Source organism: Brachionichthys hirsutus, chromosome 3 (genome assembly GCF_040956055.1).
Source record: "Brachionichthys hirsutus isolate HB-005 chromosome 3, CSIRO-AGI_Bhir_v1, whole genome shotgun sequence".
Taxonomy (NCBI): domain Eukaryota; kingdom Metazoa; phylum Chordata; class Actinopteri; order Lophiiformes; family Brachionichthyidae; genus Brachionichthys; species Brachionichthys hirsutus.
The window spans coordinates 2,813,816-2,836,684 of NC_090899.1; the positions used below are offsets into that span (position 1 = coordinate 2,813,816).

General features: G+C 48.1%; 2 protein-coding genes and 1 long non-coding RNA gene across 3 annotated transcripts; 2 read left to right on the forward strand and 1 right to left on the reverse strand.

The window, feature by feature from the left end:
- Positions 1-582: 582 nt before the first annotated feature.
- On the reverse strand, positions 583-9,157 carry LOC137910547 (protein argonaute-1). The gene is made up of 19 exons (XM_068754961.1): positions 9,133-9,157; positions 7,375-7,561; positions 6,584-6,704; positions 6,173-6,354; positions 5,595-5,731; positions 5,308-5,442; positions 4,986-5,073; positions 4,751-4,898; positions 4,545-4,664; positions 4,336-4,458; positions 4,102-4,235; positions 3,617-3,801; positions 3,378-3,537; positions 3,189-3,279; positions 1,514-1,708; positions 1,266-1,400; positions 1,056-1,157; positions 779-978; positions 583-691 (listed from the first exon to the last, which is right to left on the reverse strand). Exons 1-19 carry the CDS (start codon positions 9,155-9,157, stop codon positions 583-585), a joined length of 2,577 nt encoding a protein of 858 aa, XP_068611062.1.
- Positions 9,158-10,823: 1,666 nt separating this feature from the next.
- dhdds (dehydrodolichyl diphosphate synthase) lies at positions 10,824-14,610 on the forward strand. Its single transcript, XM_068759440.1, has 8 exons — positions 10,824-11,097; positions 11,399-11,515; positions 11,612-11,754; positions 12,569-12,685; positions 12,775-12,876; positions 12,975-13,089; positions 13,432-13,539; positions 13,743-14,610. Exons 1-8 carry the CDS (start codon positions 11,035-11,037, stop codon positions 14,013-14,015), a joined length of 1,038 nt encoding a protein of 345 aa, XP_068615541.1. The 5' UTR covers positions 10,824-11,034; the 3' UTR covers positions 14,016-14,610.
- Positions 14,611-15,045: 435 nt separating this feature from the next.
- Positions 15,046-17,297, forward strand: LOC137917684 (uncharacterized). The gene is made up of 5 exons (XR_011106668.1): positions 15,046-15,231; positions 16,219-16,263; positions 16,373-16,411; positions 16,556-16,618; positions 16,741-17,297. It is a non-coding gene; the product is annotated as an uncharacterized lncRNA (long non-coding RNA).
- Positions 17,298-22,869: the final 5,572 nt, after the last annotated feature.

Here is a 22,869-nt window from a genome sequence, read left to right on the forward strand (position 1 = left end):
GCACCTACGTGCTAATACTAAGTGCTAACGTACCCAATACCTCGGACCCCTCAAGGCCGTTAAACATGATCATACAAAACCCACTAAAAACACAAATTTAACTCATAGGCAACATTAAATTCATATATGCAAGCGGGCATACCCAGTACCGACCCGCTGGAGGATCCAAGGGGCTTGGAACACTGCCCCCCCCCCCCCCCCCCGGTGTCTGGGTGGGTACGGAGGAAGCAACGTGGCGGCAGTTTACAAAAGTTTTCGGTGATTCGTGTTTTCTTTTCATCGCCTATTTTGTTCCCACCCATATTGCATACTTACACACACTGGAGTGAGAAAGTAACGTACAATAAAATACAAATAAAAAAAATAACACACAAAATAAAAACAATAACATAATTAACAATAATAATAATAATCTATTGAGTGCATGGAACTGTAGAGTCTGCCTGTGTTTTGCAGGAGAAGGGCCTTACGTTGCTTGGATTTGGTTGAGTCACTGACGGGTTTTGTGGCGTATGGAGTGGGCAGTCATTGGGAATAAGGGATGGGGATGAGGTGGTGGTGCTGGAGGGCGCTGGGCGCAGCTCAGGCGAAGTACATGGTCCTCAGGGTGTCGTGGTGGATCTGAACCGCCTTGGCCAGCGCCTGGGGGTCCCGGCCGTTGCTCTGGCCGGACACGTGGCTGCCCTCTCCGCTGTAGAGACGATGGAGAGACGATGCAGGAGTTTACGTCACTGGAAACACATTCACCATTTTAGATTTTTTAATTCACCACACTGACCTGTCGTGCTCTTTGTCCACCAGGTGGTAGCGGGCACGGAAGGCCACGAGACGAGCGTAGTAGGCCGGCGCAGGGATGGAGACGGAGCGGGTGCAACGGACGTACGTGTGGCACAGCTGGTAGGTCAGGATCTGCAGCTCATCCGCCGTGAAGCGATTGTCGTCCCACAGGACGTAGTAGTGAGACGGCCGGCTGGTGCCCTGGAGGCGACAAACAGTGAGATGAGACGAACGCAGGAGAAGAGATCATTGCATTCAGTCTTAGAATTTGCTAATACCTGAATGCCCGCATGGCTGCACAGGTAGAAGTCAAACTCAAAGGGGTGAGTGATGCTGGTGTCCACTGTAGTCCCTGCAGGAATATTCCCACTCTTCCCAATCTGTGAGAAGAAAGCACAAGAGGAGCAATCAGAAAATGAGAAGAAGCGTTTCAGATCAGACAGCCATTTATTTGATTTGTTTATTTATTCATTAATTGAGCGCTTAACCCTTTCAGACTTGTCAGCACAGAAGAGGCGTGTGTGGTGGCGTTTCTGCACCACGATATACGTGATGCCCGGCTGATAGTCCTTCTCCAGCTTGATGCACGCGTCTCTGATGGCCAGGAGCTCATAGTGGAGAATCTGTCACATACGAGCGATGATATTAGCACACAAGCTAATGTAGCTCATCCGAGTGGGGAAAATGTACTTTGATGTAAATGTGTGTATCCACCTTTAGCAGGACATTATCTTACCTGTGGCAGCTGTCCCTCCGGAACGCCATCTCTGTAAAAAATGATCCTGGTGGGCTTGAACCGCGTCGATTTGTAGAACTGGATCAGCAGTTCACGCACCATGTAAGACAAATCCTCAATGATCTCCTGCCTCGGTCTCTGGACTCGCACTGTGGCACAATATCTGCTGGGATGTGCGTCCATGCTGCCTACCACCTGGAAGGACATGGGAGGAGTCAACGTGAGCCGAGGCTCAGAGTCTCACCGATGCGCCACAAAAGACGGGGCACTTTTTTGTAGAATACGAGCCGCAACCATCGGTCAGAAAAATACAACTAACGATTGTCAAGCAAAATAACAATCCAGAAATAATTGATAAATCATGGAATTAGCAATCGGGTTCATCAGCAGTGACGTTTATAACGATAACATTTGCTGCCGGATTTTTAATAATCAGATTTGCACGGATAGAATAAAACAAGGAGCGTATGAAAACGTGTTTCTGATATTTGTACAGTAGCACCCCCTAGAGGTCGCCAAGGGGAAGTGTGGGTGGCTCAACATGCATCTTTTATTTCATTCATTCATTTTCTGGACTGCTTTGTCGGTTACCGGGTCGCAGGTCGTGCTGGAGCCTTTGCCAGCTGTCAACGGGCGAGAGGCGTGGGAACTCCCTGGACAAGCCGCCAGTTCAGCACAGGGCCACACACACACACACACACACACACACTCACTCACCCCTATGGACAATTTAGTTTAACCAATTCATCTAATTTGCATGCTTTTGGTGGTGGGAGGAAGCCGGAGAATCATTTTTTCACTCGTTTTCTCCTCTCGAGTCTCCTCTCCATCCCTCCCTGCGTGTGACTGGAAGCATTTGTCATAATTGCTAGGCAACAACGCAGCCAACCAGTCGAGCGCGGAGGTAAAGGGAGGACGACCGGTGACGTCATTTCCTTTTTGACTGAGCCATTTGTTTTTTTTCTTTGTTCAGCCTCATTTATTGTGAATCCATGTCCAAAAGTCAGACGGAATTTCAAAGCAGTATCTGATGGATTACAATCGATGTAATCCATCAGATAAATCAGCCTAAACACTTTTAGCACACACACACAATCCTGTAGCGCTGCACAGTAACAGTACAACCTGTAGAAGTCGTCTATTATGCATTATTTAAATGCCCTTCCTGTTTTCTGCTTCTTCTATAAAACCCAACATCCGCCCAGCAATAGCTTTTTGGCAATTAGTGTGCAATTTTGGCTCGGTCCAGAAATGAATTATACTCGAATCTCGAGATATTACTGTACTAATAAGTAGATAACAAAAGTTTTTATGGCTCTGGAACGGTCTGGATAAACCGAAGAGGAATGCCGAAAGGCCTGCGTGGATCGTCACCCTTCGTTCATCAAAATCATGACTGCAATCAGAAATGACAAGTAGAACAGAAAACATGTAAAAAAAAAAAAAAAAACATGAACCCTCATTGACAACGGGAATAAACTACTTCTGATTCTGATTCAGACTCTAAATAACAAGGAGTGATGAGAAAGAACTTTTGCGAAATACTCCGGCTGTCGCCCACGCTCGGACTCCGTGTAATGCAAATCGCCGGAGGAGCACGTTCCCGCCCTTTTCCTGAGACCGTACTCGAGGCCCAGGTGTGTCGTTCCTTGTCGCCGATGTTTCGGTCACTCACGGCAGTAATGGAGGGCTTCTTGCCATCCCCAGCAGGAGGATGCGTGACATCCGCTCCCAAAAAGATAACCGGCTGCTGGAAAACCGCTGACCTGAAGGAGAGAACAGGAGATGAATATTTCACTTCCTAGTAGAGGCGGGGCCGGGGGTGCTTTGTGTTCCTGTCAGTTTGCACTCTTAAAGGGCTCACCGCTGGTGAGGCACCAGGATGTTGTTGATGCCCCCCAGCTTCACGTTGATCTTGAGGCAGAGGTTGGAGAGGGTCTGAGGCGACGTCTTCACCACGTTCTTCACCTGGACACACTGAGTGGCCATGCCCAGGAGGGTGTCTCCCACGCGCTTCACCTCCGCTGAGGGGTGGAGGGGGGGGGGTTGAGAGTCAACGATGAAGACGAGGGACTCTAACGCTCCGACGGCGGCGCAGCCTACCGTAGACGGGAGTTTTCCCCGGCAGGATGACGATGATGAGCTGCAGTCCGGCGTAGGTGTTCTTCAGGTGTCTGAACATGGGCTCCACGCTGTCTGCTCCCTGGGCGTACTTACAGAAGCACGGCTGGCCCTGGATGGGCATCCCAGCGTCCTTAGAGATCTTACGCAGCTGGTCTGTGAAGTTCCTGAAGAAAGAGTCGAGACAAAGAGTTTCTCGTGTGTTTATCTGGTGCCGTAATTTGGCTTTATAATTACAGCGGAACTTCGGCTATCGTACCGCAATACTGTCCAAAAACCAATCTGTTTGAAAACCAAAACTATATTTCCCCTAAGAAATAATGGAAACTAGATTATTCCGTTTCCAACGCACCAGATAAATGCCCGTTTACAAGCCTACAGGTATATTAACGTGTAACTACGTGTATCTACACAACGGATAAATAATAATAAACGCATAAAGGGTGTTGGTGCTCATCGGTACTTACTTGAGCACCTCTTCCCTGCACTGCTTCTGGGGGGCGAAGCAGGCAATTGCCCACACTTTGATCTCGATGCCGTTGTAAAACTGCTTCCCCCTCATGTCCCACACCCCCTGGTTGGGTGTAGCGATAGCACGGTTCTGTAAAGAAAAAGGACGGGACCAGAGGTAAAGAAGTCAAAATCAAGTCAAACCAAAATCTCCAGAGCATCATTTACAAAGAAAAGTCGCTGTGTTTTACCCGCCCCCCGTACTGCAGGATGGGGGCCGGAAGCACCCTGCCCGTCACCTCAGCCATGTCATCTTTCACCTTAATCCCAAACTCCTGGATGTACGGGTCCAGGTTGAAGTTGGCGTTCTTCATCTGCAGACGGTGAAGGACACACCTTCAGCTTCATCTCCTCTCACGCCTTCACCCCCCCGCCCCCCCCCGTCGTCCCTTCTACTCACCAGCCTGCTGATCTCCTCCTGCCGGTCGGGCGCCGAGCGAGCCGTGGCTTTGATCATGGTGGAGGTCTGGTTATCCGTCAGCTTCTTGATGCACCGCTGGCCGGCTACGATGTTACACACCTGGAACAAATGAGCCCGGAGGGTGAAAAGGCGATCCACTCACACACGCCTGGTGTGTGTGCACGTGGTGCAGAACCCTTCCTCACCTCTAGGGGCAGGTAGGTGTGCTTCTGCTCCTGCCCCACCTGCAGACAGGGCAGGTGGGGGTATTTTAGCTGCAGGTTGTACTTCTGCTTGAAGTACTGGGCCACCGTACATTCTACTGTCTGTCCACTTTCGAGCTGGAGGGGAAACCTGTCAGAAAAGACCAGAAATATGAAACACGATCCGGAGAGGGGAGGGGCTAGGTCTTAGATGGATGACTTCTGCAGGTAAGCGTACGTCTGGTGGCTGGCAGGCCGTCTGGTGACGTTGCACACGCGATACTTCCTCTTCATTTGGCCGCAGTGCGTGACCTCCACCTTCAGGCCTGGTTGAGAAAGACAAACAGACGCCATCACTGAAAGCAAAGCCAGCAAACGAGCTTCAGGCGAAAGGAAGTGCCACGATTATGGATAAAAGAAAAGCAAAAGGGAACTAATGCATCTGTAAGGTGTTAGGAGGGCAAAGATTTCTACATTAGCATGAAAACGCTCGTTCATTTTCGTCTTCGAGGCCTCATTGAGGTGCCGAGAAGTAATTTTCCCTCCGGCGGCTCGCCCACCTTTAATCTCCTTGGTGAAGCGGACCCTCTGCGAGTCTGTCAGGGTCTTGGGCTGCTCGTCGATGTTGCGGATGTCCAGAACCTCGCACATGAACTCGATGACAGGCTGAGCTTTGTAGAAGGCCGTGGCGGACACTAGGGGGAGACACAACGCAGGAGCACCGATCCGATGGGAGCGATGACAAAGAGAGGACGATGGACTTTTACCCTACAAGGACTGGAGGAGCACACGCTTCTGCTGAGTCATCAAAAGACAACGCCGTCACTGAACGACTGCGTTTACTCACCATCGATGTTCAGCATCATCTTCCACATGGCGGGGCGTACGGACTGGTGGAAGCCAAACCACACTTCCCTGCCCCCGCCCAGAGGGTGGTAGTATCCCTCAGGCGGGGAGAAAAACGATCGACCCACCGGCGTGTACCTGATGGGGAGGATGAAAGTAAACATGTCAACTCATGCAGGTGACTTCAAACGAGATCAACCCTTTTGTAAAACGTTAGAAAAGAGAAAAAACAACGAGAAATCCTGCATGGACAAAAAGAAATCTTGAAAGTACGGGAAACACAAAAATGGGGAAAGCACCGTGACAGAATTGGCTATTTTTTTTCCCCACTTTGGGACTTCTTTATGGATCCGTCTCAGCGGCGTTCCTCAAGCCAGTGATCATCACGCTCAGTATTGTTCAGGAAAACACTTTCACACAGGTCTCGGCTAACAAGCGTCTTTTGTCGTCGTCCCCCCCCCCCCCCCACGGACGGTCTGATGCAAGCGAACGGAACAAACTGCGTCTGAACGGCTCTTAAGGTGTCCGCGCAGGCTGACAGGAAGCGGTGCTCGTAGAACGGGCTTCCTGTGGCCGTACCTCATAGAGGCCAGGTGGCGCATGGCCACGTCCAGGGCTTGGACCGAATCGAGCGGGACCTGCAGCCGACCGCTGACCAGAGTCTCCTGCAGCAAGCGCCACGATACTTTGGCCAGCCAACAAATGGACACCTTGAAGATTCGGTCTTTACCCTCGCCTGGGATGGTAACTTCAAAATCCACCTGGAGAGCCAGATGAAGAGGAAGAAGAAGAAGAGGAGGGTGCAGTGGAACAAAAACGAAGATGGGTGAAGGATGAATACCAGGCAGGGCCTCAGCCTATCTCAGAAAAGAACCCACTCTCAAGTTTATACAGCAAATACGAAGCTACAGCTACGAGCTTGTTAGCTTAGCTTAGCTTAGCACAAATGTCGGGATAGACCTATGGTGGGATATTGAACGCTCAACCTACCTTCTCGCTCCCGATAGGAAGCGCCAGCACCGTGTAGATGTTCTTCTTGCCGTCGTACACCGGCTTCCTGTCCCCAAAGAGTTGGGGCTTAAAGTGTTGCACCATGTATTCCACCACCTCCCTGAGGAGGACGGCACACAGACGCACAATGCTGGATCAGCACGCACATCAGAAAGAGAAAAAGACCCCCCCCCCCCATCCAATTTAATCAATCAGCTGATCGGGAGAAGGAAGGGGGGGGGGGTCTCAAGGTGAAACGATTCATGGTCACAGGGAGAGGGGCAAGGACAAAAACGTGCGTGTGTGTTGGGGGGGGGGGGGGGTGCTCCGAAAAGAAAGGTCAAAGGGCTCAACCTTTGCACGACTCATTGAAACCTTTGACCCCAAACCCTTAAAGCAAAAGAGGATGAAGCTCATCCAATGGAACAGAGAACAAAACCCAACTTTCACTTTTTGATTCTATTCCGACCGGATTAGTGATTTGTTCGTCTCTTTTTGATTCTCTTTCCAGCTTTTTGTGTTCAGTGAACTGACAAAGGTTTTATTTCTCTCGTCACCATAACAGGAGAGCTGATCAATTACCTTCTCCAATAAACCTCTGGCGCCCGCTTTGATATTATAAAGGTAGATTGTTTTTTACTCCGTTCTATTTAGCGCGTCTGCTCGGGGTCACCAGCCTGAAGCGCCACGCGAGCTCAATGATGACCCTTAGAACGGAGGTCAGGGGTTTCAGGTTCATCCGGGACATGTTTCTGCAGCTCTGTGGCGGGTTCACGCCGCCACGCCGTTACCTGTTGACCCTCCGGGGGCACTTGTCGGGCTTGATGTCCACCTCGTAGTGGTAGACGTCCATCTTGGGGATCTCCACCTCAAAGTAGTTGGCCAGCAGCTTGATGGGCTTGCCCACGGTGCCCATGCCTGGCCGGCGGGGGGCATGGAACACCTGCTGCAGGGGTGGGGGGAAGACCCCAACGGGCACTGAACACAGAAGGGTTAGAGAGAGTCATCGGGGGGGGGTCACAGAAGAGAGCCAGGACCTCGTCTGGGTGCTCGATGCGAGGCCAGCGTGACTCCTGCCTGGGAGGGGCCCATGCCGTAACCTCTTCCCCCCCCCAGAGACCGGCCCTTCTCCACCACAACAAAGACCCCAGCTGCCCTGCCCCGCCGTCTCACACTCACAAATACAGGGGCGTGTGATGGAGGGAGCGCCCTGGCTCATAGGGGGGGGGGGGGGTCCACATTCTCAGCCTCACCATGGAGACACCACGGCAACACATTGTCATGGATATCAGGGGAGCCGTGTGTGCGTGTGTGCGTGTGTGCGTGTGCATGTGTGTGTGTGTGCGTGCGTGTGAGTGTGAGTGTGCGTGCGTGTGTGTGCGTGTGTGTGTGCGTGTGTGTGTGTGTGTGAGTGTGCGTGCGCGTGTGTGTGTGTGTGTGTGTGTGCGTGTGTGTGTGTGTGTGAGTGTGCGTGCGCGTGTGTGTGTGTGTGTGTGTGTGTGTGTGTGTGTGCGGATCACACCGTCCAACCCGTCTGATAAACACCACATTCTCTACGCACAGGGAAGCATCCGTGTCGCTTGGTGCGATAATGTCTGTTGTGGCTGCTGTGCAGACGCACACACGCACACACGCACACGCACACGCACACACTCACACTCACACTCACACACACACTTCACCGTCGTGCCAGTGGGGGCAGATGGTGTGAAGCTGCGCCAGTGCTCTCACATGTCCCTCAGACAATAGCCGTCTCTGCTGACCGGCTTCACAACGTGCATCGAAGTAAGAAGATAAAGTCGTACGGGAGCGACATTAACGTGCACGTTGGGTCCATTAACGTGCACGTTGGGTCCATTGATGACCCGGGCTCCTCGGAATACACAAAAGTTCAAAGGAGACCCAGTGGCTCATCGGGAGATCAAACATCGTACACGCTATAAATATAAAGGCTGACTTCAGGACGAGGGGGCCCGGGGCCCCGGGGCCCCTTCAACGTGGTTGACCACCCCTAACATTAAAAATAAAAAAGACAGCATTAAAAGGTGCAGAAGAAGAAAGGTCAAGGTTCAAAATGACACCAGTCGGAGTTCTGATGGATTCCGCGTGACAAAGATCATTGATGATGATGATGATGATGATCACTTGACTCCTGATGCATGCGGAACAAAATCACACACACACACACACACACACGCGCACACACACACACGCGCACACACGCAAATAAAACACGCTGTTTTCCTTCTAGGCCGTTTGGGGGGGGGGGGGTGTTCTGTAGAGCCTGCTGGGAGCAGCCAGCTGCTGCTGCTCGAAGGCGGGCTTTACCTCGTCCCTCCTCACCGAGGTTCCCACGACCCCCCCCCCCCCCCGCGCATGGCTGTGGATATTGTCATCGCTCCCAAATACAACTCTCTGTATAAACCCGTTTCCTGCCGGTGCAGGTGAGAACCGGAGCCCCCTCCATCTCAGTCTGCCTCCTCTTTGATTTATGTTAGCACGTTAGCATGTTAGCCCGCTAAAGTAAACATGGATAAATGTGAACCTACCAGCACCAGACGGTCCCGGCTCCATCCCATTCACTTAGCTAGTCCGGGGGGTGCTGTGGGCCAAGCCGCCGGCCCCTTTAGACTTCAAGCCCCCCTCCTCACGGCGTGAAGCGTCGCTCCCCTCTCGGTGTCCCCTCCGCCCCCCCCTGCCCCGACCAGAACCCCTCAAACCCCGCAGTGAAGTTGAAGCTAACGCCGATAGCTGCCAGTCCGCCCCGTTGACTTCAGCTCGGGCAGCGGGGGGAGATTGTTGTCCCTCCCGGCGCTGTGGTTTCTTGTACCGGGCTGCGTGAGCTGCTGCTCACCGCTCCAAGCAGGATTCCCCAGAGTGGAACAAAAAAAAAAAAAAAAAGGCCGGCCGCCCCCTCACCCCCCCAAAAATCTGAAACTTCTTCTTTCCCGTCATAGAATACAGAAAAAACTGTTGGTGGAGTCGTTGTCACCCTCTAGCGGTCTAATGCGGGACTACACTGCAGATATGGGGGGGGGGGGGGGGGGCGACGGTGACGCAGGAGGGTCGAGTGGGTCCATCCTATGATTGGGAGGTCGGCGGTTCAAATCTCGCACGTGTACGCACCGTTGTTGTGCCCTTGGGCAAGACACTTCACCCACATTTCCTGTGTGAATGGAGTGAGCGAGTGAATGGTCCAGAAAAGCGCTGTATAAAAAAAAATGCATTGTTATTATTATTATTATTATTATTATTATATGCAAATAAAAAATTGTGGTCAAGATGTGACAGATTATTAAAAAAAGAAGTAACTATAAATACTTAGTAATGATCTTATTATTCTCAAGTATTACTGCCATCATTAATTATATTTTGTTTATGACATGATCATTATCTAAATCCAGAATCTTATATGAATTATTTTTTTTTCTTGGGATTTTATTTTATTTTAATGTCACCTTTATTTAACCCAGCAGGTAAGTTAATTGAGAACTAATTCTCATTTTCAATAACGACCTGGACCTATAGTTTCTTCTTTTTGGTGGTGGGTGGAAACCGGAGAACCGGAGAACCGGAGAGAACACATGCAAACTCCCCACAAGCTGAATTTGAACCTGTGACCTTCTTGCTGTGAGACAAATCCTGTCACGGGTCCGAGTGTGATATTATTGCTTTCAGGTGCAATGGCATAATGGCAGAGGTTTGCACTCTTTACACGCTTCTAGTGACCAACAACTCTCATGTAATAACAATATATATTTTTTTTTTTACAAAAAAATTGAGGAAAAAGAGGAAGTAAATTCGTTTGTCCAGATTTATTAGTGGTGTTAAAGTCTGTCCCCAGTCTGCAATGGCAAAAAAAAAATCATTTTAAATAAATTACAAATTTAAATGATCGCATTTTCCAATGTAATACAGTATTTTGTTACATGCGAATCAAAAATATGCGCCAATCCAGCAACGTTGAGTCCGTCCACGCTCTTTCACGGTCTGCCAACGCGTAAACAGGAAGTGACGTCGACGTGCGCCGACGTCACTTCCCTCCAACGCGGAAGAGATTCGTCATCGTAAAAGGCAGTGAGTTGGAGGGTCTGTGAGAGCAGACTAAATGGTCGGATCTGAGTAGAACAGCGGGTGATCGATTGGGTGAATGATCGAAGCGTTTCCCGATCGACGTGTTTCTGCCCTCCCGCTTTTATAGCCTCGTAGCAGACGAGTTCATCGCAGAGTCTCCTCAGCCATGCTGGAAGTGATTGGGGAAGTCAGTGCTGCATATAAAATCAATCTCTTTAACAGGACGTCAGTCAGACAGTAGGATTTGTTATTTTTTTTTTTTTTTGCGTAAAGAAATAACGAGGTGGCTTTTTTTTTCTTTTGAAGTCGAGTGGACATTAAGTGAGGTTTTTTTTTTTTTACAAATATTTTAAATCCCTGTTTAAGACCGGCCGAAAATGTCGTGGATAAAAGAAGGTGAATTAAACCTGATTGAAAAGTTTTCAGCCAGTATTCTGAAGGTAAGCCTGGATTTATATATTCTTCCTGAACTCTGTATTTCATTCATAATGCTGATGCGTTATAGTCCACTTCTGGGTCATTAAACCACTGATTACTTAAGGTTTTTGCAGATAATTACTTATTTAATTCACTTGTAAGAAAAAAAGAAGTCAAGGGTACTTGTTTGATTGATTGATGAGTTGTTGCTATATGACTTTCCCTTACCTGATGAATTGTTTCAGGTCTGTGGTGTTTCATTTAGATTACAGAATTTTGGTCAAAGTCTGTCCTTCTCTCTCTGACCTGAATCGTGTCTCCCAGGCCGGACCCATGCCAAAACATGTAGCCTTCATCATGGACGGAAATCGCCGCTTTGCCCGTAAGAAAAACCTGGAGTGCCTGCAAGGCCATACGCAGGGCTTCAACAAGCTGGCAGATGTAAGGTTATACTGGGATTGAAGCGCATCCAGTCAAACGCATGTAATCTCTGCACGAAACGGATAACGCGTGTCCCCCTTGTCTCCTCCACATTAGACGTTGCGCTGGTGTAAGCACCTGAACATCCAGGAGGTCACCGTGTACGCCTTCAGCATTGAGAACTTCAAGCGGCCTCAAGATGAGGTGGATGGACTGATGCAGTTGGCCAGGCAGAAATTTATCAGACTGCTGGAGGAACGGTGAGTTCACAATTCCGTTGCTTTAGAATAGCTTTTGACTTAACCAAAAGTGATTAAATGTGGCGCTGTGTCCGTAGAAGTTCTTCTACAAGTTTGACTGGCAGATAGTGACTTATTCCCTGGCAACCTTATACGGCTAGATTCTTCTTCTAATTTTAATAAAATTATCTTTTTAGTACCAACACAGCAGTACCAGCTTCATCTGGAAACTGCATGTTAATACGCAGTTCCACAAATGGCCACTAGATGTCGAAATAACTCGGTGATGTTGATTAATCTATTTATTAGATGGAATGTTATAGTACAAGTACAGTCAAACATCCTGTCTAGGAGGAGCATTTCAGAAAACCCCTAGCGGTCTTGTTTCCGTTGAAAGTCCTTCGTACATAAATCATCGACATTTAACAATACCAATAAAACTAATGTTAAATTACTCAATTGATGCAAAATAACAATCAATTAAAAAGACACATAATATGTACAACGTAGGTGGACAAAAAAGAGGGTTGGGGGGGGGTTGATCCGGAGAGAGTCGTGATGACTAGCTCCGTTTCTGCCCCCCCTGAAAGGTGAATATTTAGGGCCGTTTTGAATGAGGCCAAAGAGAATGGTTTGGCCATCGCATCGTGGGGCCACAAGAAAGACGAAAGAACTCGCACTCGCACCTACTGACAACTCGGAACCTTCTTCCACCGTGCGAAATGCAGGTCGCCCTGTGGAAATCCCTTTATGTCCGACTTAGCGTGGAAAATACAGATGAACAAGTTTCTGACATTTCCATACGGCTCTTTTTTTTTTCTCTCCGCCTCTTTAGGGAAAACCTGGAGAAACACGGCGTATGCATCCGCGTGCTCGGGGACTTAAACATGCTGCCGCTCGACCTCCAGCAACTCATTGCCAAAGCAGTCGGCGTAACTAAGTCGCACAATAAGTACGTGCATTACGGCTTCGTGAATCCGTGAAGAAGAAATGACTTTTCCATCAGAGATTCTGAATTATGTACTCTCGTTTTTTTTGCAGATGTTTTCTGAACGTGTGTTTCGCCTACACGGCCAGATATGAGATTACGAACGCCGTCAGAGAGATGGCTTGGGGAGTAGAGCAGGGCCTTATTAAGGCGAGGTAAAAGAAACGATGGCAAAGGACAGAAACGGAAGTTGTTGCTTTCAGAACCTGCTGACTTACACTTTGTGTTTTTGTTTTTTGTGCCCTTCCCTCAGTGATGTTGCAGAGGCGTTGCTCAGTGAGTGTTTGTACAGCAATAATTCTCCCAATCCCGATCTGCTCGTCCGTACCTCGGGAGAGGTGCGCCTCAGCGACTTCCTTCTTTGGCAGGTGAGGGATGGAGGTTTGGGATGTGAGTTCACGCTCATGGTTGAGGGTTTGGAGTGAGTAATGTTCCGTAGAAGCCCTTAAAGACGACTTGTCTTTAAGGTTACCCACGACAGTGACCCACGTTTACCTTGCGATGCCAGCCGGGTGTAGCTTTCACAGCAAAGCAGACTTTGTGGCGCTCGCCAGTATTCGGTCTGAATTATTTGTGTGTTTTTTGCCTTGATCTGTGAAGCATCAGCTGCTACTAATCGACCACAACGCGATCGTGCCAGCAGGACTTAAAGTCTGAATCTGAAGCTCTCCTGAGGGTCGGAATGATTTTCTTTTGTCCTCCATTCCCAGACGTCCCACTCCTGTATAGTGTTTCAGTCGGTTCTGTGGCCGGAGTACTCGTTCTGGAACCTGTGCGATGCCATTCTTCAATATCAACTAAATTACAAATCCATTCAAGTAAGGCTCCATTTGTTTAGGACTGGGAATATAGAACAGTAGATCTCAGAATAAACTGAGTTGTATGAGGTCGATATTGTTATTAGTGTCTATTTAGGGGAGTCTGTGATTTCCTTTTATTGGACATATTATTTTAAGGGTACAATTGAGGCGATTCCTACCCCCGCCGTCATGATAAATTAGGTTTTTACGTTTCATTTTAGAGTGCCAGGGACCTCCATCAAGAGCACCAGGTCTCGCAGCAGCTCGAGTCGGACCGCGCCTGCGTGGCTGAGCACCTGCGGCATTATGGGAATGGAAAGCCCGTCGATGCCCAGAGAAGCCAGGAGGCGCTGCTGCATTACACCACCTGTCGGGAAAACCGGATTCAGGACTTCTTGCAAGCCCTGAAACAAAAGAGAGAGACTTACTTTAATGATTTATGGGGAGAAGCCATGTTATCCTCGGTAGACTGTGGAGGGCAAACCCCGAGTTAAAGTGGGGATTACTCGAACTGGGAAGGGCTTCATCTTGTTACTGAACATGAGAGGGCAATTTTTACCCCCATGGGGCTGTAGAATAATCCATACTTATAATTGTGGTTTTAAAAAGAAATAACACTTGGAAATGGCTGGTCAAGATATAGTTAAATAGTTGTGCAAGTTATCTGACAAATGCATGCTGTTGAAAGATCAGATCACACAAGTGAAAATCATGGATCCTGTTTTTAGAGTCCGCCCAGATTGATATGAATCTGTCCGAGTCGGGGTTTCTTCTGAGTCCCGGCGAAAGTGTTGTTTGTTAAATGTAACGTTAATGACATAACTAGATCTTGACCAGCTTTCTACAATAAAGTGATTACTGTGCTGAGCACCGGTAAGTTTCTCCCTTGAGCCGGTCCCAACTCAGTCCGGATAAAAGCCGAAGGGTTGCAGCAGGAATGGAATCCGGCGTAAAAGTTTACCAGAATTAAGCATGAAATCGGCTGTAAAGTCGTTTCGCTGTGGCGACCGCTGACGGGACGAGCCGAGAGAGGAAGATGAGACAGAGAATGTGTATCGTTTGTCAGATGGCTTTTAATAAAGAACAAAAATCTGCTTCAAAAGCAGAAAATTAACGAGTTGCAACTTCATGATAAAATTATCGCTTGTTTAGAATGAACTTCTAATGGAAGGAAGGCTTATTGAAATACGTATATATTACATTTGCATTTAACAGTTTGTTACTTTCCACCAGAGGTTTGACTACCGCGGTTAGATGTCGTTAAAGTTTGTCATGTGGAGATTAGTTCGGCTCTTAAACTGGGTCAGCCGGCAAACAAGAGCCACCGTTGTGTCGCGAAACGTCTTAAAATGTCAACCTTCATCGACCGGAAGTCTTCGACTCTCAGCGCCTCTGCCCGATTGGCCAAGATGTTTCCCAGGCTACTTCCTGTCTACGTCAAACAAAAAGGGGCGGGCCCCAGAAATCACGTGGACTATTTGCATCCAATGACTGACATCGAAACACAAATCTGGTTCGAACCAGTTTCCCTCTTATGGTTCAACGTCCGAGCTACAAAAACATTCGTTTGCATTTTTACATTCGCCATTTTACTCAGCAACCGACGAGTTATTGTCTTTCGTCTCTTAATAAAAAGAAAAAGACAATTTCCGGTTATATTTTTGAGAGTCGTTTTTGTACCTCCTCTCTGCAAACATGGTTAGATCGAAGGTAAGATATTTTTTATTGCCTTTTTACTTGAGTTTAACGCATTTTGTTGTCGCCTTTAATTTTAAAATAACTGCTCCGGAGCAACGTCATCGCCCCTCACTAGCCGAACCTTGCAGCCATGGAGGTCCGCCCGGGAGAGACCTATTCGGCCCCCCCCCCCCCATTCTACAAAAAAATACAATTAAAATTTGCGATGTGTGCACTTGCACAAAATATTTATGTGCTAGTTTAACCGAATGTGCAATGTTTGCTATCGCATTTCCACCAACTGCGTCAGCGCTCTGGTTTGTTATATTGCGCAGTGCAAAATGTCTGTTGTCGTTGACATCCAGTAAAAAATGAGAAGTAGCCCCAGCCGCTGCTAAACTATGCGTATTAGGCCAAAATGCATGCATAACCTTCGATTCAAAATAGATAATTGCAAGTCCGTATATTATTATCGCTTATGGTCACGCGCATTTGAACGTGGGGGGAGGGGGGGGGAACTTATTGTTGTTGTTGGTTGTTAATAAGAAAAGTGTGATTTATCCTCGAAGGTTGAATCTAAAAAGGTTACTATTGTAAAAAAAAAAAAAAAGATTTAATATACTTGGTGTACCCGTCCTGCTCAGTATGTGACAGAAATATATTTATTTTTAGGCAAACAAAATGAAAGCTAAAGAATTATCCACCAAAAGGCGCTTTTTCCTCCCCTCAGACCTTCCTTTGAGTACATTTGACTTATGGCGGTAACCTTATCAGTTCCCGAACAGCTGTCTGTAGGCGCGCGCGTGGTGACGCGAACAAAGAAGGTTGTCATGGCGCCAAGGCGCTGTCATGGTGATAGGACAGCCCCACATTTGAATTCAAATATGGGCGGGAACACATCAGAAAGTCTCTTTGTTGTTGTTGTTTTTTGTTTTTCCCTCTTCGTGGAGCTTTTCTAACAGTTTATTTTACAGAATTGTATATTTCGGATAATCTTGTACATTTTCTGCCGTCTTTCAGAAAGCCACCGTCGTACAGATGAGGTGTTCTGAAAGGCTTAAAAAGGTACGCTTCTTTGAAACGCAAACAATCATGGTGTTCAAAAGACATTTCTCCTTTGTGTTCCGTACTTGTTTTGTCGTTTTATTTTTCTTCTTTCCTATTCCTTTCACAGAGAAAAAATGAAGTTGCGCCGAACAAGCCTGCTGCAAAAGTATGAAACTGATTAAGAGATGATTTGTGTTTGCGTGATGCTGCATGTGGAGAACGTTTAGATGTTTTGTTATACTTATCCTCAAAGCGTGTGACTCTACGCTGATTGGAAAGCTGTTATCTAAGCTCGTCTTCTCTTTTTTAGACAACCAAGACAACCAAAGCAAAGAAGGCCAAACAAGCTACCAACGGGGACACCAAGCCTGAGGTCCGTTTGTTTTTCTGATGATGGTGCTTTAATAATAACCGGCTAATTCATCCAGTCATCATAACGAGTTGATACCGCCTCGTCTAAAATTAACATGATCAAATCTTTATTCCCATCCCTAGGAGCCAAGTACTGAAGCCGCAGATGCCAAATAAATAACTGCTCAGTGTACTTGGTGATTTGTACATTTTTAAATAAGTATTTTTTACCAAGTTTTATATTACAAATGTCATTTATAGGTTTGTTTTGGGCTTGCACTTATGTTGTCGCATTCATATTCACTTAAAAAAGATTTCCGTCCATTTTTGTATTTTAAGTTTAATTCGTTTTTGTTTTTTTCCGAACTGCTGAGTAATAGATATATTTCAGCTTTTAAATATAAGGCAGCTAAATAATATTGTCAAAGATGGAGGGAGCCTAGAAAGTTTGGATTTTCTCTCTTTGTATTTTGATGCTAAACTAATTTTAATAAAATGCTTACCAAATGTTTTGAAAACACTGTATGTTGACAAGATGTAGACATTGAAAATGCCACACAAAGAAATATTAGGTCAAGTTTTGATATATCCCTAAAATGTGTATGATGTGAACCTGATGAAAAGTTTCTTCTTGGGGAAGAAAAGGCTTTTCTGACCCCAATGGTTGATCTACTTGTCCCTAAATAAAGCTTTTACAGACAGCTTGCTTTGTCATTTTAGTAAGACGTAAACTTTAATGAAGAAAAACTACTTTTGGATGTGACCAGTAGCTAATCCCGTTCAGAATTACGCTGGGGTCGATGGATCATCACCGCTAACGGTTGTCTTGAAATGCAACTATCATGGAAATTATAGCAATGTTTGAACCAAATTAGAGTATATCAAACATGCCTTCGTTAATTACAACGGTTGTAATAACATCACAAATAGATGGCGCTGAAGACGACTTAAAATGTCAGCACGTAAATGCATCATTTTTTACATTCTTTGCATTTAAAGTGTGCTAAACTGATTAAAGGACCTTGACTTTAGCTGTGGAGTCTTGTCATTGCTTCGTGGTACCGATAGAGGGCGCCGTCGCGTCACTGAAGACGCTTCGAACCCGGTACCTTCATGCTGGCCAATCAAACAAGCTGCATGTCCAGGTGTGTTTAAAGAGGAGAGACGCGCGCGCGGTCGAACTTAAGTGACGAGCGCGCTCCTCTGCTGCAGGGATTCGATCACATACGTCACGCCCGTGTTCTTATTGATCCGGACGGAGCCCGACTGACCCCAGAACTGACCCGAACCTTCTGCAGCTGTAGGTGAGAATGTGTGGCGCGCTAAGGAAGATGGTCACCACGTGGTCGTAAAGAAATGGGAAATGTTTGGTCATGTTTAGTGTCAAGAGCAAAATAAGTGAGAGTTTGACTACAAATATCGATTATAGTGAACTTTTTATTGACCGTCAGATTTCTGCTAATTACGTCACTCAGTCAGGGGGTTCATTGAAAAAGGAAAGTTGCGTTTGAGGGGCGTAGGTCAATTAAATGCTGCTAATTGGCATTTTCAGCAACAACAATAAAGCAATAAAGCACCGGTTAAAAGTTCGGGCACACTTTCCCGATCGGACTCATTAATTTAAATGATGAATTTGATGTGCGTTTTAGCTGCGCAGTCTTTAACTTTATGAATTACTTAGTGGCATGTATCTCAGAGACAAACGACAATATTTAAACGTGTTTTTGTTCACCAAGATGAATCGAAAGTGGGGGAAGGCTGAAGCAAATATTATTGGAAGTTGCTGTTGCGTTGAATTAAAATGTGTATTTTTAAATGCTGTTTATGTAACTTCTTGCTTGGCAGGCTGGTTAAAACGATGACTTCTCTACATTTTGTGTGTGTAGAAGCTGAAGAAGAAGAAAATTTGTTTGGAACAGAAAGACTATCCTCCCTCTTTGATTGGATTTACACTCATGCTGGTTTATTTGGGGGGGGGGGGACATTTAGATCTTTAGTTTGAGCAATCTCTGGTGAGAGAATATGCAATTAAGATTTCGTTTTGACTTTTTGGATTAACTAATGCCTTTCTTCTACCTTTACTTTATATGCAAATGAGCTTAAGATCAATTATTGAGACAAAGTAATGAGATGAGTCCAAAGTAGAACTCTAAAGCACGTTGCTTCATCGCCTCCCTCCTAATTCAGTCTGGTTACCGCTGGCATTTTAAAATGTGGCCACGCCCGCTTGCATTCCTGTCCCAGCCTCAGGTAAACCTGAATAGCCTGCAGGTGACTCACCTGTACAGACCCCCCCCCCCAGACACTGAGCTGGCTGCAGAACCAGCTGCCAGTTAAGAATGTCCTGCCCTCTGATGAGCGGCGTCACCGACGTGAGATTCTCGTCTCCTGCGTTCGCGCTGATTGCGTTGAAGCGAGAAAATCGGGATGCTCGAAATTAGCTTTGAGCTAATCTTGACCAAGGTAGCTTTCAGCGCATGTTTGTCGAGCAAGAGGAGACCCATATGCCTAAATTGTTTCCTATTTACTTTACAGTCACATCCGAGGGTTCACACAGGGATTTCCTTGTTGATTGGGGGGGGGGGGGGGGGGGTGTTCTCTGAAGCCACCTGATGAGAGTAATGTGTTTTGACAGTGTGGGCGTGTGCGTTTGAGGCGAGCCTACAGATCTGGTTGGGTGAGAGCAGGGCTGTGTTTTTAGAAAGGCGGGGCGGAGCGTCGGAGTCTCTCCGGCAGTTTTCCCGAGTTTCGTCACTCTGCTTGGCATCGGCCGGGATTTTCAGCGCGTCTGGGACGTGGAGCGTCCCGCCGGTCCCGTTCCTGCCACGAAAGGGCATCTGGGAGGTGAGGAATGACAAACCGTTGCTTTTCAGACAAGTTCTGAGTTGCCACTTTACTTGGATGACATTTCTCTAAAGTGGGGGGGTGCAACCAGGTTGGCACATGTTTTGCCTGCTCCACAATCATCATCATCCTCCTCTTCTTCCTCCTCCCCGGGGCATCGCATGTGCAGACAGTGCTTGTGATCTGTCTGGAAAGTGTTTGCTTCTCCCTGTTGGGTGTTTGTTGTTCTTCTTCCATGCGCGTTCCTTTCGGTGTTCTTTCCCAGCAATCCTGTGAAACGCCTTTTTATTCTTCTATAACAAACGGGACCGTCCGTGCCTGAAGGAACGAAGTAATTTTGTTTCGCTGCGTCATGAACTGGTGACTCGATGCTCTGTCTCCGTTCACAAACGATCTGAGGCCGTTGCGGTCCAGAAGACGCCCCTAAGACGGTTCCGTGCGGGACCTGCCTGATAAAGCCGCTCGTAATTTGTGGGTGTCGCTGGATTTTAATTATGATCTTAAAGATGTTCCCTGATTGCAGGCGAGAGAGATTTACTGTCACTGCTCGGATGGTTTTCGGTTTGACTTGCAAGCGTTTCTCTCTTTGGAGGTGATATTTACTTCCAGAGTAATTTAGACGATTCGACGCGCCTCAAAGTACTCTCCTTTCATTGGTCGTGTATTTCTTGGCGTTTCCCGGCCGCTGGCTGTGTATTTGTAATCTTTTAGCCCGTTCTCCTTTTTTAATTCCCTGCAGGGACGCTTGGCTCTCGCCGCTTTGAGCCGCCTCGCATCAACAGATATGATCATCCGGCTGGGCAGGCTGACGCCCGGATACTTCCGCCTCCTCCAGGTACATCAGGAATGAGCCTAAACGCCGTTTCTTATTCAGCATCCATCGGTTTGAATTTTCCGGCCTTTTACGGCTTCCCGCTGACCGGAGGAGCTCAACGGGACGGTTACGTAAGGCAGAGGGGAAATGACGGGACTACTTTCTGTCTCATCACGCGCTTCACTGGTTTGAACGCTGCTTGCAGGACGTGCTTGTTCACCCGAGTCTCTCACCCCGTTCTAAATGTTTTATGCGTTTTCCTCTCGGAGGTTTGGTCGTGCAGCTGAAGGCTCATTGGTTCTGCTGACTCTGACCTTTGACCTTCAGTCCCATCCTTGTTGTTGTTTTTTTCTCCTCCACCCCCCCACCCCACCCCACCCCGTAGAGACAAGTTGCAGGCGAGGTGCAGACGCAACCACAAGACCGTGCCATCAATCAGATCGCCATGATGCTGGCCATCATGGGCCTGGGTTTGTCCTACTACAGTGCCAAACAGATGACGGAGGAGGTCCGTGCGCATCCTGAACCATGACGAAACCCAGCCGGCTCTGATCAGGGATCGGCCAATGAAGAGCGGCGGCAGGGACGCCGCTCCTCTTACCTCAGTCTCAGGCCGCTCTCATCGTGGGTCGAGATTTCAGGGTTGCTTTTAAGTGTTTTCTTGTTTTCTGTGCTGTCTGCTCTCGAACCTTGAGGGATTCGTGGGGGGGGGGGGGGGGGGGGGTCGCTCGGGAATCATGGATTAGTTCAGGTTGGAAATAGCCAGTCGACTTCCATCGGAGTTTGACCATTAGTCGTTACAAAGGAAACCCCTCCGATGCTGCGAGTTCTGCCGCGGTCTCGTCCCGGTACGATTCAACTTTACGAACGGCGACGCCTTAAAGGGGAAGTGCTGAAGGCCATCGAGATGCCTCTTGTAACGAAGTGGTGGCGGGCCAGGTACGGGTTTATGGAAGAGGATGGGAGTTGGCTGAATTCCTGTCTTACACAAGAGGACCTCACCGGGGGTTTTGGGAGCCGTGTTCCCAAACTGTAAATATAAATGCTCTCGAAATGGACCCGTCAGGTGTGCGATTCAGTGACTATCGCAGAAAAGGGGCTTAAAGCTACCCTTTCTGTTGAAACATTTGTGGTGAAAGGACCCGTTCATGCGACTTTTAGAACCCGTCAGGCAGTTTCTGCGACCTTTACTCGGCATTGCACGAGTGTGCAGACTCTGCCTCGATTTTATTGATGAGTGAATGTATTTCTTGTCGTGCGTAAATAAAGCTGGGAAACATTTTTCGAGTTCTCTCTTTCTCCTTCCAATGAAGCCAATCGTCCGTCGGGCGGCGGCGGCAGCTGGCGAGCATTTCCTGTCGCGGGATCCGTGGCGTCCCTCTGCACGCGGCAGGCTGCAGGCATTCTGAGCCGGGGCTGCTGATGCGTCCTTCCTTGGCACGCACAAGCCCAGAAAAAAAGAACAGCTCTTAATGTAGGGAGGGGTTTCCAGTTGAGTGAATCCGAGATGAGATGCGCTCACAGGAGCGAGAATCTGGGCTCTGTTCAGCTCGTCTGTCTCTTGATGCAAGATTAGAGTGCAGGAGTTCAAGCCCCCCCCCCCACGTTCCGAGCTGTGCAGCAGCAGCCATTTTTGTGACCTGTGATCAGAGCCCTCTTTTTTTGGGGGGGGGGGGTTGTTAGTCCTCGTTGGGTACGATGAGTGTGAGAGACCTCGACAGGGCGCTCACGTAAAACGGACATTTAGAGTTTTCCGCACGTTATTCCCACATTTTCCTGCTTCACAAACGCGTTTGATGAGAAATGGCGGCGGCTGTTTTCGGCGCGTTGCCGCCTTTTCCACGCAGGGCGAGGATTTTAGAAAGTGCGCATGCCTGCTCGCCATCTGACGCGATGCCCTGTGACAGGCCGAGATCTCGTTGGGCGCCACGTGCCAGAAACTCCCCCCACCCACTTCCCGTCCTCTCGCACATCACTGGGCAAAGAGCTCGCGTCGGCGTTTCAGTGATGCTGGGCCTGAAACGTCACCCATTGGTTAACCGGCGATGACCTGGTTCTGAGCCGCAGGGACAAAAGGAGGAGGATGGGGTCATCGGGGGGGGGGGGGGGGGGGGGATTATTAGTGTGAGATGGGCCTCCATCCCCATCATGTTAACATCAAGCCAGCTCTTGATGAGAGGCCTTGAGGGGTGGGGGGGGGGGGGGGCGTCTGCTGAAAGGAGGGTCGCTGTGGGGTGTTCTCTGCATTGACGCTGCAGAGAACACAATGTCCAGATCCCCCCCCTTCGTTTTGCTTTTGTGGCGCACAGGGAAAAAACACAATTTAGTATAGCAGCCATCTAACCTGGTGTCTCTTAATCCGCCTCAGATTCTCTCTTAATTTCCCCCCATGATTCCCTTTTCATTAGGATTTACAGAAAAGCGGCTTATCTGTATTTCTATTTATGCCCCCCCCCCCAGAGGGTCGGTAATGGCGCTGCTTTATAAAGGTTTATAGCTGATGTCATCCTGTCAGGAACATTTTGGTTGGTCACACTCAGCAAACATTCACAGCCCGGTTTCTTCTTGAACTGTTCAATGACGGATATTAAAATTCATTTCCTGTGTGTCATCCT

Bases quoted from the DNA above. Each gene is read 5' to 3' on its own strand.
- dhdds (XM_068759440.1), top strand. From the start codon at position 11,035: ATGTCGTGGATAAAAGAAGGTGAATTAAACCTGATTGAAAAGTTTTCA. The intron at 11,098-11,398 runs GTAAGCCTGGAT...CGTGTCTCCCAG, and splicing joins TTTCAGCCAGTATTCTGAAG to GCCGGACCCATGCCAAAACA. The intron at 11,755-12,568 runs GTGAGTTCACAA...CCGCCTCTTTAG, and splicing joins ATCAGACTGCTGGAGGAACG to GGAAAACCTGGAGAAACACG.
- LOC137910547 (XM_068754961.1), bottom strand. From the start codon at position 9,157: ATGGAGCCGGGACCGTCTGGTGCTG. The intron at 3,802-4,101 runs GTAAGTACCGAT...CTCTTTCTTCAG, and splicing joins TGCAGGGAAGAGGTGCTCAA to GAACTTCACAGACCAGCTGC. The intron at 979-1,055 runs GTATTAGCAAAT...TGTCGCCTCCAG, and splicing joins GCAGCCATGCGGGCATTCAG to GGCACCAGCCGGCCGTCTCA.